We start from the raw sequence: 20,041 nt of genomic DNA, 5'->3' as shown, positions 1-20,041 counted from the left end.
TGTTTCATGTCCATACATGGCTACACTGCAGACAAATAGTGTCAGAAAAGACTTCCCAAGTTTGTACTCGATGTTAACAAATTTCTCTTCTTCAGAAATTCTTTTGTTACCATTGCCAGTCTAAATTTTATATTATCTCTACTTCAACCATTATCAAATATTTTACTGCCCAAAAAGCAAAACTCATCTATTATTTTAAGTATCTTATTTCCTAATCTAACTCACTCAGTATTACCTGATTTAATTCAACTACAGTCCGTTATCCTTGCTTTGCTTTCGTTGATGTTCATCTTATATCCTCCTTTCAAGACACTGTCCATTCTTTTCAACTGTTCTTCCAAGTCCTTAGCTGTCTAGACAGAATTACAATGTCATCTGCAAACATCAAAGTTTTTCTCTCTTCTCCATAGATTTAAATTCCTACTCCAAATTTTTCTTTTGTTTCCTTTACTGCTTGCTCGATATACAGGTTGAATAACATCGGGGCTACGCTACAACACTGTCACACTCCCTTCTCAATCACTGCTTCCTTTTCATGTCACTCGCTCTTATAACTGTCATCTGGTTTCTACATCTAAGTGATTACTCCGTTATTCACAATAAAGTGCCTGGCATAGGGTTCAATGAACCCAGTGGTTCAAATGGCTCTGAGCGCTATGCGACTTAACTTCTGAGGTCATCAGTCGCCTAGAACTTAGAACTAATTAAACCTAACTAACCTAAGGACATCACACACATCCGTGCCCGAGGCAGGATTCGAACCTGCGACCGTAGCGGTCGCTCGGTTCCAGACTGTAGCGCCTAGAATCGCACGGCCACTCCGGCTGACCTCAATGAACCACCTTCAAGCTCTCTCTCTACCGTTCCACTCTCGAACGGCACGCATGTTTTCGCAATCGGAGGAGAAAACTGGTGATTGAAATTTCATGAGAAGATCCCGTCGCAACGAAAAACGCCTTTGTTTTAATGATTGCCACTCCAATTCTCGTATCATGTCTGTGGCACTATCTCCCCTATTTCACCATAATACAAAACGAGCTGCCCTTCTTTCTACTTTTTCGATGTCATCCGGCAGTCCCACCTGATGCGGATCCCACACCACACAGCAGTACTCCAGAATAGGGCGGACAAACGTATTATAAGCAGTCTCTTTGTCAGACCTGTTGCACCTTCTTAGTGTTCTGTCAATGAATCGCAGTCTTTGGTTTGCTCTACCCACAATATTACCTATGTGATCGTTCCAATTTAGGTTATTTGTAATTGTAATCCGTAAGTATTTAGTTGCATTTACAGCCCTCAGATTTGTGTGACTTATCGCTGATTTCTTTGAGTACTCATGTGAATAACTTCGCACTTTTCTTTATTGAGGGTCAATTGCCACATTTCGAACCATACAGATATCTTATCTAAACCATTTTGCAAGTCGTTTTGATCATCTGATGACTTTACAAGATTGTAAATGACAGCATCATCTCCAAACAATCTAAGACGGCTACTCAGATTGTCTCCTATGTCGTTAATATAGATCAGGAACAATAGGGCCTATAACACTTCATTGGGGAACGCCGGATATTACTTCTGTTTTACTCGATGACTTTCCGTCTATTACTACGAACTGTGATCTTTCTGACAGGAAATCACGAATCCAGTCGCAAATTTTCCTGTAAAAAATTTTAAATAGATTTTCGACAAGCTGTGGATTCGTAAACTGCCATTCTAAACTGTGACAAATCACAACTAAAAATCGCAGTTACCGAAAAATAGCATTGACAGAAATCACTGACATCGGAAAGTAACATTTTATCTACCACTACTGCGCATACACCCCGCTCCGCCGCACCCCACTGTGCTTCATGTCGCCCGCCAAGGTCGGGCAGACAGGGCGCGCGCCCACACAAAGGCCGGCCAGCCAGCCAGCCAGGCTCGGCCCGCATGCCGTGCCACAGGTGGTGGACGGCAGCAGCGCCCCCTGCTCCCGTTACGCAACTGGTCCGCATTCTTCCGCAGGGCTAGGGGAGCGTTACAGGGTAGGCGACGGGGGGCCCCTTTCCGCTGTGTACAGTTTGGGTGCAACAAAAGTGACGGCCCACGGCGTAAAGCACTGCCTCGTGTTTGTGCCGCCTCCCGACTGTGCCATAAAACGGAGGCCTTCAATACAAACAGCTCGTGGTCTTCCGGTAGCGTTCTCGCTTCCCGCGCACGGGGTCCCGGGTTCGATTCCCGGCGGGGTCAGGGATTTTCCCTGCCTCGATGTGATGCCGGCACGGTAGCTCAGCGTGTTCGGTCAGACGGTTAGCCGCCCTCTGTAATAAAAAAACTGAGTTCATGGATCAACGACGAACTGAAACGGGTGTCTAGCGACGTCCGCCCCGAGCAGATGCAACGAACGAAAACGAACAAAAGATGACTGGGTGTTGTTGTGCCGTCATCATCATCGTCATTCATCCCCATTACGGTCGGAGGAAGGCAATGGCAAACCACCTCTGCTAGCATCTTGCGTAGTCGGCGGTGCGTGTCTCCCGCATCGTCCCCTACGCTCCTCGGAGTATGGGACCTCATCATCACCACACACGGTGATACAAAAAGATGGACACAGTTTCCGTTGGCTGTATTTCCTGCGCCATACCATGTACTCAGATTCTGTCGAGTAAATTTGAAACACCAGCGGAAAGAACCAGGTAAGTAAATTTTTATGAAAAGCGAGAAAAGTGATTTTAACGTTTGAACTGTGATTACATCAATATGTAACATATTGGGTGCATCGAATGTGGAAATATCATTATTGGCCTCCGGAGTGATCCCAGAATGAATAAATGAATTTCCCAAAATACAGTCAAACGTCACTTATTGTTAGTAAGGGGAAGGAAAGAGTACGTCAAGTGAAACAGATCCAGTAATTCCATAATAATCACGGCCAAACAAATGTCCGGTTGTAATAATACGGCGATAGTACTATAGATATCACGTCTGTTTAGCTGTGGAGCAGCTGACTGAAGAACTTCACAGCACCAGGATGGAAAAACTTAATCAGGCTTTGTAAATCTGTATATTTTAGTATAGGTATTGGAAGGAGATTTAGAATAAAGGACGGGGTTGTTTGAGTTAGGTTACAGCAAACAGGAGGTAAACGCAAAGCTGTCGTGTACTTGACAAGTAAAAAATTTTGAAGTGAAACATAAGTAGGCGTGGCCAGTTCAGACAGTCCTTCCACTGGTTGTTGTTGTCGTGGTGTCCTTATGACGCCAGTTTGCATTCCTCCGTGATAAGTCGTTTGATGTTTCCGCATACGGCAGTGAGTGCATTCAGATGATATAAATGTTATTGACCTGAGATTCTAAAGAACATTTTGCAGCTCACTTTGAGTTAAACAGTGCTTTCCATTTCTCGATTATCGCTGAGCACTGTCAAACGAGATTGCTTACACTTGGATGCTTCTATCATTTCCTTGAAATCTTTTGATGTTTCCATGGCAACGGACAGGCAACGTAATTTCGAACTTCTTCAGGCTATTAATTTGATTGAGAATTACATAATGCATGAAGGCAAAGAGGGTGAAGTTTTTATTCTGACCACCAGCAGAATCGCAAAATACACTCCTGGAAATTGAAATAAGAACACCGTGAATTCATTGTCCCAGGAAGGGAAAACTTTATTGACACATTCCTGGGGTCAGATACATCACATGATCACACTGACAGAACCACAGGCACATAGACACAGGCAACAGAGCATGCACAATGTCGGCACTAGTACAGTGTATATCCACCTTTCGCAGCAATGCAGGCTGCTATTCTCCCATGGAGACGATCGTAGAGATGCTGGATGTAGTCCTGTGGAACGGCTTGCCATGCCATTTCCACCTGGCGCCTCAGTTGGACCAGCGTTCGTGCTGGACGTGCAGACCGCGTGAGACGACGCTTCATCCAGTCCCAAACATGCTCAATGGGGGACAGATCCGGAGATCTTGCTGGCCAGGGTAGTTGACTTACACCTTCTAGAGCACGTTGGGTGGCACGGGATACATGCGGACGTGCATTGTCCTGTTGGAACAGCAAGTTCCCTTGCCGGTCTAGAAATGGTAGAACGGTGGGTTCGATGACGGTTTGAATGTACCGTGCACTATTCAGTGTCCCCTCGACGATCACCAGTGGTGTACGGCCAGTGTAGGAGATCGCTCCCCACACCATGATGCCGGGTGTTGGCCCTGTGTGCCTCGGTCGTATGCAGTCCTGATTGTGGCGCTCACCTGCACGGCGCCAAACACGCATACGACCATCATTGGCACCAAGGCAGAAGCGACTCTCATCGCTGAAGACGACACGTCTCCATTCGTCCCTCCATTCACGCCTGTCGCGACACCACTGGAGGCGGGCTGCACGATGTTGGGGCGTGAGCGGAAGACGGGCTAACGGTGTGCGGGACCGTAGCCCAGCTTCATGGAGACGGTTGCGAATGGTCCTCGCCGATACCCCAGGAGCAACAGTGTCCCTAATTTGCTGGGAAGTGGCGGTGCGGTCCCCTACGGCACTGCGTAGGATCCTACGGTCTTGGCGTGCATCCGTGCGTCGCTGCGGTCCGGTCCCAGGTCGACGGGCACGGGCACGTGCACCTTCCGCCGACCACTGGCGACAACATCGATGTACTGTGGAGACCTCACGCCCCACGTGTTGAGCAATTCGGCGGTACGTTCACCCGGCCTCCCGCATGCCCACTATACGCCCTCGCTCGAAGTCCGTCAACTGCACATACGGTTCACGTCCACGCAGTCGCGGCATGCTACCAGTGTTAAAGACTGCGGTGGAGCACCGTATGCCACGGCAAACTGGCTGACACTGACGGCGGCGGTGCACAAATGCTGCGCAGCTAGCGCCATTCGACGGCCAACACCGCAGTTCCTGGTGTGTCCGCTGTGCCGTGCGTGTGATCATTGCTTGTACAGCCCTCTCGCAGTGTCCGGAGCAAGTATGGTGGGTCTGACACACCGGTGTCAATGTGTTCTTTTTTCCATTTCCAGGAGTGTATACACGATGTCCCAAGAGGGATGGTCAGTATTCAGGGAAATGACAAATGGTTCAAATGGCTCTGAGCACTATGGGACTTAACGTCTGAGGTCATCAGTCCCCTAGAACTGGGAACTACTTAAATCTAACTAAACTAAGGACATCACACACATCCATGCCCGAGGCAGGATTCGAACCTGCGACCGTAGAGGTCACGCTGTTCCAGACTGTAGTGCCTAGAACCGCTCGGCCACCCCGGCCGGCTACGCTGGAGTCGTGCCGGCGTGTGGCACCCACTGTGGATGTCGCTGTGTTACCGTATCACGTGGCAGATACAGCATACCAAAATACTTCGAAAATAATCCTGAGTAACCTCCGAAATTTTGTCGGTGGTTTTGTATCCCACCTGGAAGGCGGCGCGTGGGGTCTGCTCCTGAAAACTGAAGGGTAGGCCGAATGTAGGAAGCAAGGAGGAGCAAGTGAGGTAGAACTCTTGGTACTGCAATTAAAAGTGGTTTTACTTAACTGTGGCTGAGATGAGCACGTACATCTACATCCTACATCTACATTTATACTCCGCAAGCCACCCAACGGTGTTTGGCGGAGGGCACTTTACGTGCCACTGTCATTACCTCCCTTTCCTGTTCCAGTCGCGTATGGTTCGCGGGAAGAACGACTGCCGGAAAGCCTCCGTGGGCGCTCGAATCTCTCTAATTTTACATTCGTGATCTCCATGGGAGGTATAAGTAGGGGGAAGCAATATATTCGATACCTCATCCAGAAACGCACCCTCTCGAAACCTGGACAGCAAGCTACACCGCGATGCAGAGCGCCTCTCTTGCAGTCTGTCACTTGAGTTTGCTGAGCATCGTCGTAACGCTATCACGCTTATCAAATAACCCTGTGACGAAACGCATAGGTGCGAAGATGTACATCAAGTTGCAAAGGCTAGCCGGCAGGTGTGACCGTGCGGTTCTAGGTGCTTCAGTCTGGAACCGCGCTGCTGCTACGGTCGCAGGTTGGAATCCTGCCTCGAGCATGGATGTGTGTGCTGTCCTTAGGTTAGTTAGGTTTAAGTAGTTCTAGGGGACTGATGACCTCAGATGTTAAGTCCCATAGTGCTCAGAGCCATTTGAACCATTTTTTTTTTACAAAGGCTAACTCTGCAGTGGCTCGCCCACTATTAAATAGAAAACAATGTTGCTTGGTCGTCTGCTCGGCATCAAATGGGCTGAATCTGGAGCGGCGCTCGTAGAGCTGCACAGCGCCGGCTAGAGGGGGCTGTCGTCTGTTTCGGTGTCGTAGCGCCAACCTACGAACTTGCACATACGCCGTGGCATCGTAGCTATCGATACCACAGATGGAGTTCGAGGTTAGCTGATAGAACCTCATAAAAACACCCTGGATTCAAGCTATATTGTGGACTGTCGGTGCAGATAAGTAATAAACTATCATTAATAGCTCTGGCAAAAGAAGTAGTGGCCAGAACACATGTGCGGGGAACCTGGTAATCAGATTACGCGGCCGAGTGTTGCTGGCCTGGCAGTGTGTGCAGTAAAAATTTATGATATGTAGTGGGAAAAAAGCAAGGCAGGACGAATGTGCAAGCGCGTAGCGTGATTGGCCGTGTGGCTGGACCTGGAGGAGGAGGGCTGGTAATTCGTACGTGTGTAGAGGCGTCGGCCGTCTGCGCGGCTGATTTGTGGCGCGGCGAGTGCGATTATGCGGGCCAGATTACACCTGGCGCCGGATCTGAGGCGGACCCGGAATTCGGCAGCCTCGGGCCACATGTCGTCGCCTCCGCCCGTCTGGCGCGCGGTTTTCACCGCTTACGTCGCTCCCGACTGATGTAAATTACTTGTGGACCCACGTGCCTGCCGGCAGCGGTGGCCGAGCGGTTCTAGGCGCTTCAGTGGAACTGCGCGCCTGCTACGGTCGCAGGTTCGAATCCTGCCTCGGCCATGGATGTATGTGACGTCCGTAGGTTAGTTAGGTTTAAGTAGTTTCTAAGTCTAGGGGACTGATGACCTCAGATGTTGTGTCCCATAGTGCTTAGAGCCATTTGAACCACTTGAACCCACGTGCCTGTCACGGATCGGCTTCAGTGGCACTTCCACACGGGAGGCGTAGCGTCCCTGTGCAGAGAGCTGGAGCGATTCGCTTTGCATTGAATCTTCCCATTGACCTGAGAGCCGCTTAGCTTCGTTGTCGGCTCCCTGTAGTCGTCATGTCGAATCGCCGCTACTCGCTGTATACCAGTGGTGTTCAGGCTTTACCTTACGTGGGCTACACTGCAAGAAAGCTATTACGAGGGTCACTCCAAAAGAAATGCGCACTATTTTTGTAAAAAGACAGTTTTCATTCTGCATGTGTGAAAGTTTTACAGTGTGTAGATACATCCTTCCCGCTTGTTTTCAAACTTAGTTCAACCTGTTCCCGTGAGTAGCGCCGTCACAGCTTGTCTTTAAGATGGCTGCTACACTTGACGTTCGTCAGAAGCAACGTGCTGTCATAGAATTCCTGTGCTGTGAAAATGAGACAGTGGGAAGCATCAATGCCGCGCGGGATTAGCCGAGCGGTTTAAGGCGCTGCAGTCATGGACTGTGCGGCTGGTTCCGGCGGAGGTTCCAGTCCTCCCTCTGGCATGTGAAAAGCAAAGAGCTTGCAGCAGAAGAGATATGTCTGATAGTATCGAAGATGAACACGTGGTCATATCTACCAAAGTATGCGCTTTAGGGCTTTTTTACTAGACATTTTTTCCTTGTTTTGGTGTAAGAACCCTGTCCCTAAAGATGGTCTTTTTTTAAGTTGACAAACCAGAATAACTCTAAAAATAAGCGTCACACGAAAAAATGTGTAGAATCCAAAGTTGATTACTTTCGAGGGGGAAATCTGCTGGTGCTAAAGTTAGCCCACAACCCCAGCCCCCCGGGGGGGGGGGGGGGGGGGGCAAGAGACAACTTCAAAATTTCAAATTCGGACCCCCATATTTTATTGCATCATCAGATTCTAGATAAAAAACTACTTACATTTTGTCTTAAACATTTGCTTTGATTCTTGGTAGCTGGCGCTGTAATTCAAGAAAATCCATGTTCTCATTTTTGCATGGAAAATGATTACGGATAAATAAAAAATACTTATTTACTTCGTAAATTTTGATTCATTAGAACTAAAACTCTCCATCTCTCCCCATAGGGCGGGGTTTGAGAGAGAGGAGTTAGAGTTTTACATATGTTGGCCCAAATATTAATTTTTTCCGCAGATTCAGATAAGTTTTGTTTGTTTCGTGGTCATGAGGCCACACAACTTTAAATTATCAAACAAATCATCTGACTAGCTAAATAACTAACCAAACATCCTCACGAAGTAAATAAGTATTTTTTATTCATCCGTAACCATTTTCCACGCAAAAATGAGAACATCGATTTTCTTGAATTACAGCGCCAACTACCAAGAATCAAAATAAATGTTTAAGACAAAATGTACATAGTTCTTTTATGTAGAATCTGATGTTGCAATAAAAATGGGAGTTCCCATTTGAAATTTTAAAGTTGCCTCCCGCCCCAACCCCAGGGGGCTGGGGTGGAGGCCTAATTTTAGCACCAGCAAATGTCCCCCTCGAAAATAATCAGCTTTGGATCCTACACTTTTTTTTCGTGTGAACTTTATTTTTCGAGTTATTCTGGTTTGTCAACTTAAAATTTACACCGTGTATATCTGCTTGTACTGATTTATATCATTTTATCTTATGTCCACGTAATTGTATATACTTGTAAAATATAATTCTGTAAGCCATACGCTAAATAAATAAAATATTTCGCTTTCGGTAGATGCTGACGTGACGTGAACAAAAATGGTTTAGGGTACAGTTTACTTATTTGCCTAGCGACTCAATCGTTTATTTTTTCAAGCATATACTGCAATTGTCAGAAGTATTTTATATGTCGCTATCCCATGACTTCTGTAACCTAAATGTATTTACTGTATGACTATGCGAAACATTTTGTGACTGACTTGCGAGTAGTTCTAGAAGACGCCGACAAGAAGCGGCACTTCAACTAGACTTCAGGTCTGAGCGCCCAGGATCACCAGCAGATCTTTTTACGTGCCTTGAGCTGCAGGAAACTGCACAGACATCCAGCTGCAAGGCCTCTCCTGAAAGGGGTGCAAGTTAAAAATTAGTTCGTTCAGGGCCATCGGTTTACACTATGCTCAATGTCGTCAGTTCTGCATTCATTTCGTATGTTATCGAATCTTCGACTAGACATCTCCGCCCGTAGTGATCTTCAGCTTTCCTTAATGTAATATAAAGAGGTAGGAAGGTAATCTTTCTCGCTCGAGCCAACCAGCTACTTGTTCCTCTTCCTTGTGGTATTCTGCTTTCGATTTTGAATTGCAGATTTTCTCAATTATCTCCTCCTCTTCTCAAAACGTGCCCAAGAAACTGAACAGCGTAAGCCAATCATAATGTGTCCTCCTCCCACGCATCACCAAGGCGCATTTTTACGACGTGCAGAAATCTCTCTCCCTGCTGCAAATGCGTAACACCCTCTACAGACGCATTCTTACTTAATTTCAAACTTACTACTTTTTAATACTACAGAAAATGCACCGATACATTACATTTTAAAATCAGTTACATAAAATATCTTAAACTAACAATAAATATTGTTTGTCCTTCGTTCACAACCAGACCACTTCATCACAAAGCATAAACCTTATTAGCGTTCTGCTGTTAGGATACCCAGAACGGTGGCTTTCGGCACCCACACACTAACCACAGTTCGCTGGCGATATCCCCAACGATATATCCTAGAATCGCTCCTACGAGCCCATTACATGCGAGGAATCTTCCAAGGCTATTCACTCAGTATTTCGAAAGCCACTGTGTCGTGAATTTCTGCTATGGATAATGAACTGCTATGCTTAGTGGCAGTGGCAGTTGGTCTCCGTATGTCTAACGGGTGGGGTGGTTGTGGAGAAAAAGGGGGTGCAGATGGGGGCGCGATACATCATTTGCAGGCAGGCCAGCGAAATAAGTATGCTGCACGTCAGCAAATGTGTGATCAGTATCTTGGTTGACAGCAATTTTTACTTATAACTGAATCAAACTGTGGGACCCTTGAAGCTACTATCTTTCACACAATGTTAAATGCCGTATAATTCCAACATGGACGATAAATAGTTTAGACAATAAGAGAACAGAAGCTTTCGAAATGTGGTGCTACAGAAGAATGCTGAAGATTAGATGGGTAGATCACATAACTAATGAGGAGGTATTGAATAGAATTGGGGAGAAGAGAAATTTGTGGCACAACTTGACTACAAGAGGGGATCGGTTGGTAGCACATGTTCTGAGGCATCAAGGGATCACAAATTTAGCATCGGAGGGCAGCGTGGAGAGTAAAAACCGTAGAGGGAGACCAGGAGATGAATACACTAAGATTCAGAAGGATGAAGGTTGCAGTAGGTACTGGGAGATGAAGAGGCTTGCACAGGATAGGGTAGCATGGAGAGCTGCATCAAACCAGTCTCAGGACAGAAGACAACAACAACAACAATTCCAACTACAATCTGTCCTACTCTGTCTTAAGTTTCTGCAAAGGACTTTCGATCTTATAAATCGGAATGGTTTGTGTTTTATCCGTAGCCACACTACGAAGAAAAAAGATGTGTTATGTTCTACTATGACTGCATTTAGGTCTATCCACATAGTGAATAATAGAAGATCACAGAAAAAAATGATTTTTCTTGACGAAGGTTTCTGTACCAGCAAAAACGGTACATAAAAGTTGAAAATATTCAAAAAGAGCGTTTTTCATCGAGAGTCTGTCGCAGTAGTTCATAAACGTGAAAACATCACATTGATCACCCAGTTGGCACGATATTGGATGGCCGACCAGGAGGAAACTAGAATCACTTAGCTTGTAGTTGTCGGTTCACTCAGATTCCTGGATCGAGCAAGAAACGCAGTGAGAGGTCATGAAGCGGTCACAGAAAATGTCATGATTCATGACATTTCTCCATTAGAGGAAGAATGATGCACCAGAATTGGAAGATCTGGCAGATACCTTGCGACACGTGGTTGGTGTCAGCGATGCAAAACAAAGTACTGGAAATAACGACTAACATGATCCAGTGAGACACTGTGCACCAATAAATAAATAAATAAAATAAAAAATAAAAAAATCTCCATTTTACAAATTATGGGAGATTCAGTGACAGAAGTGGCGGGCCAGAAGCAATTCACTCGGTGTTTGTTGCGCCGCCAGACTTCGAGACACACACGCTCGCAACTACCAGTAAACACTAGGACTCCCATTATTTCGAAGGTGCAGGTAATACGTCTGGGCGGAACAAGGGTGTGAAAGAAATCCTTCAAGGCCGACCACTAAGCAAATCCGAAAGTTGAATACCGAAGACCAATGTGCCCAACCCATGAGCTCCAAGAGTAAAATCTTTGAAACCTTTCAGGGGAAACTATGACCAGGTCCATGAAACAGAGAACAAAGTTTTGAATGGGTAGGGCTCAATTAGAGACGAATGTCGGGCAGTCATGCGGTGCTACGCGAAGCGGCTCGAAAGTCTGAGATTATATCTTTTGCGTGATAGTCGCCACTGACGTATTTGTATTATGTGAAGAAGTGACCAGATCTCTAAAGAATACAAATTTTAATGCAGCCGGAGTGAAGTGTTCTAGAAAGGTTCTAAAAGAAGCTCTTGTGAATCTTTGGACTGTCGAAGGGTTTTTTGATACGCTGTTAGGGAAAACCGATGATTATTCTAAGAAACTTAATCTGAAAGATGCAGATATCTCACGGTCAAGAAAAAAATACCGGCGGGATTAACACACGAACACATAGTCAGTACCTGCAGAAATGTATGGTGAACGAAGATTTAATAAATATGTGTTTCAAATTCTTGATCTCTTTCTGAACCAGACTGATTGAAGGTTCAACTAAGAGGATCTAAGCAACTATCCCTTCTTAAAAAAATACTTGTTACGTCCTCACAAACAATTCCTATCTACACACCGTTTGGAAGAGATACACACAGCGGACATTAATGTGGACAGGTTTAATGTTCAGCTCGAAATGTTGCGGACCTTTATGACTGCCGTACAACCGTTTATTACTTCCTTTATTGGAAGACAATTTATGGCTGGGCGTGTTAGTGTTAAAGAACTGCTTCATGAAGTTATTTGCCTCATTATTTTGATTATAACTTTTCCGGTATCGGCAGCGTCCTCTAAGTGGTTATTCAGAGCCTTGTGACATCTTAAAACTTCCCTCAGATCAGCCATGAGACAGTCGAGACTCACTTATCTACTCCCGAACTTTGGAATGGTAAACTTGCTTTCAGATACTGTAGGTTAATTTTTTGAAATTTTTAAAAGGAACAAAATAAATGCCTTCTTCTTTCTCAAAGAAATTATGATTTTCTTTTTTCCATTAATATGCTAAGCACTCTGGTTGAAAAATGATGATGATGATGATGATGATAATAATAATAATAATAATAATAATAATAATAATAGGTTTTCAATGACCGATTATAAATCCGAACTAATATCTGTAAGTGGTCTCAGAGGAAAGAACAACGAATATCTTCCCAGGTGTGTGCAGTCTTTTTCAAAATTAAAGGAATGAAATTGTTTTCAAGGCGCAGAACGTATAAATTTAGGCCCATATTCACGACTTTTAATGTCGATGAGTCGTTCTTCTTAGCAGAATAACATAGCACTGATTGCATAACACCTTCCCGCACTATCCATATACATATTTGCTTAATGGATTTACCTCTAATTGACATTAGACCCCTTCCGCCCAATAACCAGTGAGCAGGTTTGGGTTTCCCCAATTTCCCCCCTCCTCCCCCTCAAAAAAATAAATAAATAAAATAAAAAGAAACAAGACTGTGCGTCAGTACATATGACGATTAATACTTGTAAATAATAACAAACGAAATTGAAAGTTATTAAATTTGAACGGAATCCGAACGCTTTTCTTGGGAAATTTAGGCCATCTTACAAAATACATTACAATTTTCATTGACGTCAGTTGTGTTATGTACATTTTTCTAGTCTGTTTCGCAAATACATTTTGAAGTTTTCTCTTCCTTTTGCATGTATTGGTCTTGCAATTTAACTACAAATATTTGTACAATGGCTTCGCAATCAATAGCAGCACCCCTGGTTTCCAGAATTATTTTTGTAAGTTGTGTGAGGGAGAGTCAGATTGTATGAAATCGCTAGGGACTTCAATATAGCTGTCGAATAGATGTACCCTAGTCATTTTAATTAAAATGCCCACTTAATATCGCTTCATTCTTTTTAGAAGTTAAAATCTGTAGCGTGCGTCTAGTTGTTTCATGAACAAACCAAAATCGTCACATGCAGCCCAGTATTTTGTGAATACGTACTTTCCAAGAATTTCTGCTTCTTCAACACAAGCTTCAAAATACTGCTTACGGCAAAATCTAAGAGAATCGGTGTTTTTAGATTTGTACTCCTTCTTTCTTTCAGTGTCAACTGCGCCTTTACTTACTTTCACTGTCAATGATCTCAATATTATCACTATGTAAAAAAAATCTTTGAACGGTGGGACTACTACAATGCACTACATTCGTGGAAGTACCACAGTGTACCACTTGATGTGTGTGTTTTTGAACAGCATCGGTGTTTTCATTCGAAAGGCTCTATTACTCCTAATAATTAATAAAATAATGGTTTGAGACACAAAGCACTGCTCAAGGGTTAATTACGCAAAGCATTCTGTCACGACTGTAGGACAAATGTCTGCTGAGATTTGCCGTGTCGGAAATGTGGTAATTCAGGCCAAACCTCTGCCGTTATCTTATGCGACCATAGATAAAAACAGCTCTACTACTTAAAACTGCCACTAACACAATAAAATACCTCGGACTAACACTTTATCGCCGACTAACATGGAAGCCCCGTCTGCTAACTATTCTACATCTACATCCATACTCCGCAAGCCACCTGACGGTGTGTGGCGGAGGGTACCTTGAGTACCTCTATCGGTTCTCCCTTCTATTCCAGTCTCGTATTGTTCGTGGAGAGAAGGATTGTCGGTATGCCTCTGTGTGGGCTCTAATCTCTCTGATTTTATCCTCATGGTCTCTTCGCGAGATATACGTAGGAGGGAGCAATATACTGCTTGACTCCTCGGTGAAGGTAGGTTCTCGAAAGTTCAACAAAAGCCCGTACCGAGCTACTGAGTGTCTCTCCTGCAGAGTTTTCCACTGGAGTTTATCTTTCATCTCCGTAACGCTTTCGCGATTACTAAATGATCCTGTAACGAAGCACGCTGCTCTCCGTTGAATCTTCTCTATCTGGTACGGATCCCACACTGCTGAGCAGTATTCAAGCAGTGGGCGAACAAGTGTACTGTAACCTACTTCCTTTGTTTTCGGATTGCATTTCCTTAGGATTCTTCCAATGAATCTCAGTCTGGCATCTGCTTTACTGAAGATCAACTTTATATGATCATTTTAAATCACTCCTACTGCGTACTCCCAGATAATTTATGGAATTAACTGCTTCCAGTTGCTGACCTGCTATATTGTAACTAAGTGATAAGGGATCTTTCTTTCTATGTATTCGCAGCACATTACACTTGTCTACAATGAGATTCAATTGCCATCCCTGCACCATGCATCAATTCGCTGCAGATCCTCTTGCATTTCAGTACAATTTTCCATTGTTACAACCTCTCGATATACCACAGCATCATCCGCAAAAAGCCTCAGTGAACTTCCGATGTCATCCACAAGGTCATTTATGTATATTGTGAATAGCGATGGTCCTTTGATACTCCCCTGCGGCACACCTGAAATCACTCTTATTACTTCGGAAGACTTCTCTCCATTGAGAATGACATGCTGCGTTCTGTTATCTAGGAACTCTTCAATCCAATCACAATTCAGTAGTAAGCCCACAACAGACAAAATTACTAAAACTGCTACCCGGCCGAACATGGAGATTACACCCTTCCACGATCCTGAATTGCTGGTCCGACCCATCCCGTGCTGTGCAAATGTGGCACTTAGTTCCACCCCTCGCTTCTTTCATCACTCCCTCCAGATGCTCGAACGCCATGTACTACGCCCAGCCTTCCGGATCTGCTTATTTTCCCCCACCCGAATCCTTTGCCAACTTATAAAATCCCCCGACCTACTGTTGTATATCGAACAGCTCCGAGTATCGTACGTTACGCGTAAACTTGGCGCTACCCACCCTATAGATTCCCCCTGCTCACTGATTCTGGTACTCTGCCGCACCCGTACCACCACATTTCCCCAACACTGCACCTTCAGACTCCCCACATCTTCTTCCAACGAAACTTTAATCGCCTTCCCTTACCTGACCATGAAATCCGCCTTGATATATACCCATCCTAACCGATCTAAAAGAGTCCACCCCTCCTTCCCTGGTCAGGGCTCCCTTTCCTCTCCACCCACAACCTAAGGTTTGGTGCGGAACAGCGTCCCTCCCCTCTGTCCCAAATACCTCCTCCAAACGTCCACCTGCACAAACACCGTGTTAACGCACTACCTCGACTGCTACGTTCCCCTGACTCCCCTTTGGCAGTCTACAACCACTCATCACTTCACACGGGTATGTGTCTATCTTAATCAGTCAACACATCGCCTTTTCACCTTTTAACATGTGCAACAATCTGTCTTTGAAATTTTGTAAAACATTCATTTTCCATTTCGTCCGTGTCAATATTTTAAGTAATCAACAATCAGCCTCTTATTTTTTTTAAATATGTGACTGACGATCTGTCTTTTTATTGTGTGAAACATTCATTTTTCTCAACCACCGTGTCCAGTTTTATAATATGTTTCAAAATAACTATCAGGACTGAAGAGCGGCGACTTGTATCCGCTGACAGCCATTCCCCCGCCCATATCGGGCGAGAGGATGAAATAACAATTGAAACCTCCCCGTCTCCTCTTTACCTCTTGTGTTATTGATAACCTTCCCATTTACAACAAACTATGTAACCTTTTCTTAGGATTTCTTTCTCTTGCTTAATAATAACAAATACTGGATCCCCATCTGACTGCTACATCGAACTGCGACATGAATATACTTACTCTGTTTTACTATACTCTGTTGGCTGCTGGTGGGCTTTCATAATAAGTGACTGTATTTATTATCAAAGCTGATGTTATTCTTTAATAGCAAATCTGACGTTATTCTTTAATTAATTTGACTGAAGTTACGTAATTCATAGTTAAACTTTTTCTTGACAACAATAAAAATTTTGCAAAGTTTTGCGTTGATGGTTTTTGGGATAGATTATAATTAGAAATGCAATATTGCTGGCAAAAGTTAATTATATTCTGAATGAAATGATTTTACAAACGTTCAAATGAGACTTACTTTTTACAATAATCTTACAACTAGCAATGCGCAAACATACCTCCAGTAGTCTTGAGTTTCTCCAAAAAATTAATTCAATAATATTAGTTCCTCTTATTATAATAGTTAGCTGATATCTCTGTACATCCGTTTATAATCTCTTGTAAATCATAGCTAGTGGCTGGCAGGCACACAGCTCCTCTCAACCTCTCGCTTCAGGCTTGCTACCGACTCGCTTCACATCTCGCTTACTACTGACTTCCTACGAACGCTAAAGTGCGGTCTCTCCTGCCAACAATGTTCTCTGGTGCAGACAATCCCTGCTGCCATTACAAAATGTATCAATGCGCGGTCTTTCCCGCTCTTTTCTTAAAATATATCCGTACGCGGTTTCTCCCGCCCTTTTTTAAAATTATATGAATTTGCGGTCTCTCTTGTCGACAATACTTTGGTGCAGACATTCCCTGCTACCACAATTATTTCCAAACTGACAAATATTAATTATTCATACTTAATCCTATTAATAAAATATAAACACCTTTCATAAATTATGATTTGACAATAAACAATAGAAATATACACGTCTTACACGATAAAGGGATAAAAAGCTGAAACTGCCCCATTAAACTGTCTGTGGGGGAGCATTAACATCGACGCTACAGTGTAGGTTCAAACATCTCCTTAGAAAAATTTATCAATTACTGTACTGGTTAACCTCTTTCGTTATTTGATTTTCAAACAGCTGACCAGAACTGAACGTAATCAGACATTTCTCTCTTCACTTATTCTGACTTTCAACAATCCCTACAAAAAATGGCTCTGACTAACAATAACCTATATACCTTTCATGAATCACTTACCTCACAAAAATCTTAGTTACTCAAACTACTCCGAAGTGACCGCGCGGTTCTGGCGCTGCAGTCTGGAACCGCGAGACCGCTACGATCGCAGGTTCGAATCCTGCCTCGGGCATGGATGTGTGTGATGTCCTTAGGTTAGTTAGGTTTAACTAGTTCTAAGTTCTAGGGGACTAATGACCTCAGCAGTTGAGTCCCATAGTGCTCAGAGCCATTTACTCAAACTACTGCAATACAGTGTGCGCCAATACTGCCAGCTGAATAAAAGATTCTAACTACTGAAGGCACTAACTACTGATAGGCATAGTTAGCAAATGAAAGATTTTGATAAAGAAGAAACAATGTATTTACCCTAATAATGTTCAAAAGTCATCATATATATATATATATATATATATATATATAAATTTACTGTTTCTAATGGACACACGTCCAGATCGCCCGCTCTCAAAATCAAAATTCTGCCATCTCTCTCCCCACATCCACCACCGCTGGCGGCTCACCTCCAACTGCGCAACGCTACGCGCTGTTCACATCCAACTGCCCAACACTAGAATAGCAAATATTCCAGCAATGCAAACCAGCCCCAGACAGCACACAGCACAGCCAGTGATTTTCATACAGAGCGCTACGTGACGTCACCAACATACAAACCTAAACGGCCTACTTACAAGGTGTGTGATCCGCAGGAACGGCTGCGCCGGCGGCGGCGGCGAGAGCTTCTTCGCGCTGGTGGAGGAGTTCCGGCCGGTGCTGGACCAGCGCAGCCCGGGACCCGCCGAGTACCTGCGCGGCCGCGTCGAGCCGCCCCCGCAGCGCGACAACGCCGCCAACGCCCTCGTCGACGAACGGCCTTCCGCCCCCGCCGCCTCCGCTGCCGCAGCGGCCGCGTCCCCCGGTGCCGCCTCCGAGCGCAGCCCCCGCGCGCGCCTCAAGCTGCACCGCTTCTGGTCCGCCACCAACGGTGCCAAGTCGACCCCCAGCAGGTGAGCTCCGTTGCAGGCGTACACGTGACGTCACTTCGACGTCACATGAAGTATCGAAGACAGCAGGAACTGATATCGACTCTCGTTAGTGTTCGATAGGGGGTATTGTATTTTAGCCGGGGACCTAGAAACGACGGAGAGGCTCCGTCCCCGCCACAGCCGCAGTGGTCCACAACCCCACCACGACTACGGCAGCCCACTTCACCCCTCTGCCGCCCCACACCGAACCCAGAGTTATTGTGCGGTTTGGCCCCCGGTGGCCCCCCCAGGGAACGTCTCACACCAGACAAGTGTAACCCCTATGTTTGCGTGGTAGAGCAATGGTGGTGTAAGCGTACGTGGAGAACTTGTTTGCGCAGCAATCGCCGACATAGTGTAACTGAGGCGGAATAAGGGGAACCAGCCCGCATTCGCCGAGGCAGATGGAAAACCGCCTAAAAACCATCCACAGACTGGCCGGTTCACCAGACCTCGGCAAAAATCCGCCGGGCGGATTCGTGCCGGGGACCAGGCGCTCCTTCCTGCCCGGAAATCGATAGGGGGTACTTGGGGGTCGCCATCTTGGATTTCGTAGTTGGAAATTTCCTTATCATAACTTGCGTGTAATTAAAGTATGCCGCCTCAAGGCAACGCCACATAGAAGATTTATAAAAAACACGTCGGTCTTGGTATGATTTGTATGATAAAACGTAACATAATGACGTATCAGCAGTTAATTCTATCATTACATCTAAGTTACAACATAAAGTGTGGATTTATGAAGTGTAAAGTAGCGGGTTCGCGACCAGCTGTTGTCAATTTTTTCACTTCGTATTTATGAAAGTTTCTTGGACTTTCTTATTAATATAATGGAAGGGCCCTTCGACCAGCTCGAGATTTTGACGATCTGACTCGCCAGTTGGACAGAATAGCAATGGTGGCGAAGCGAAATAACTTCTTGCATAAGGTCCAGATATGGACCAACGCGTTATTGACTTCTTCAATTTGTGTAGGTCTTTCTCTCGAATAAATGATCCAATTGTTCTGACACTGGAATAATTTGTTGGCCGTACATATCCATGACATCTACAGATATCCGTACCAATCAGACAATTCTTTCGTGGTGCGTCGCATTTTTTCTGTCTTAGGGTATATGTTCTGTAATATTTGATCTCATACACACCGTGTCATCAAAAGTATCCGGACACCCCCCAAAACATACGTTTTTCATATTAGGTGCAGTGTGTTGCTACATACTGCTAGGTACTCCATATCAGCGACCTCAGTTGTCATTAGACATCGTGAGAGAGCAGAATGGGGCACTCCGCGGAACGCTCGGACTTCGAACGTGGTCAGGAGATTGGGTGTCACTTGTGTCATACGTCTGCACGCGAGATTTCCACACTCCTAAACATCCCTAGGCCCACTGTTTCCGATGTGATAGTGAAGTGGAAACGTGAAGTGACACAGCACAAAAGCGTACAGGCCAACTTCGTCTGTTGACTGACAGAGACCGCCGACAGTTGAAGAGGATCGTTATGTGTAATAGGCAGAAGTCTATCCAGATCATAACACAGGAATTCCGAACTGCATCAGGATCCACTGCAAGTATTATGACAGTTAGGCGGTAAGTGAGAAAACTTTGTTCATGGTCGAGCGGCTGCTCATAAGCCACACATCACGCCGGTAGATGCCAAACGACACATCGCTTGGTGTAAGGAGCGTAAACATTGTACGATTGAACAGTTGAAAAACGTTGAGTGACGAATCACTGTACACAATGTGGCGATCCGAAGGCAGGGCGTGAGTATGGCGAATGCCCGGGAA

At 45.0% G+C, this 20,041-nt stretch overlaps 1 protein-coding gene across 1 annotated transcript in view; it reads left to right on the top strand.

Moving 5' to 3' along the window:
* Positions 1-20,041, top strand: part of LOC124620150 (signal-induced proliferation-associated 1-like protein 2) — a 197,508-nt gene that overhangs the window by 35,130 nt on the left and 142,337 nt on the right. Inside the window, exons 3-4 of the mRNA XM_047146820.1 lie at positions 17,939-18,061; positions 18,113-18,235. Of these exons, the coding sequence (XP_047002776.1) occupies positions 17,939-18,061; positions 18,113-18,235 (246 nt within the window). The remainder of the gene's footprint in view (positions 1-17,938; positions 18,062-18,112; positions 18,236-20,041) is intronic.

This window comes from Schistocerca americana, chromosome 6, assembly GCF_021461395.2.
Source record: "Schistocerca americana isolate TAMUIC-IGC-003095 chromosome 6, iqSchAmer2.1, whole genome shotgun sequence".
Lineage (NCBI taxonomy): Eukaryota > Metazoa > Arthropoda > Insecta > Orthoptera > Acrididae > Schistocerca > Schistocerca americana.
The sequence above is the reverse complement of the archived record's forward strand: the minus strand, read 5'-3'. Positions and strand labels throughout refer to the sequence as shown.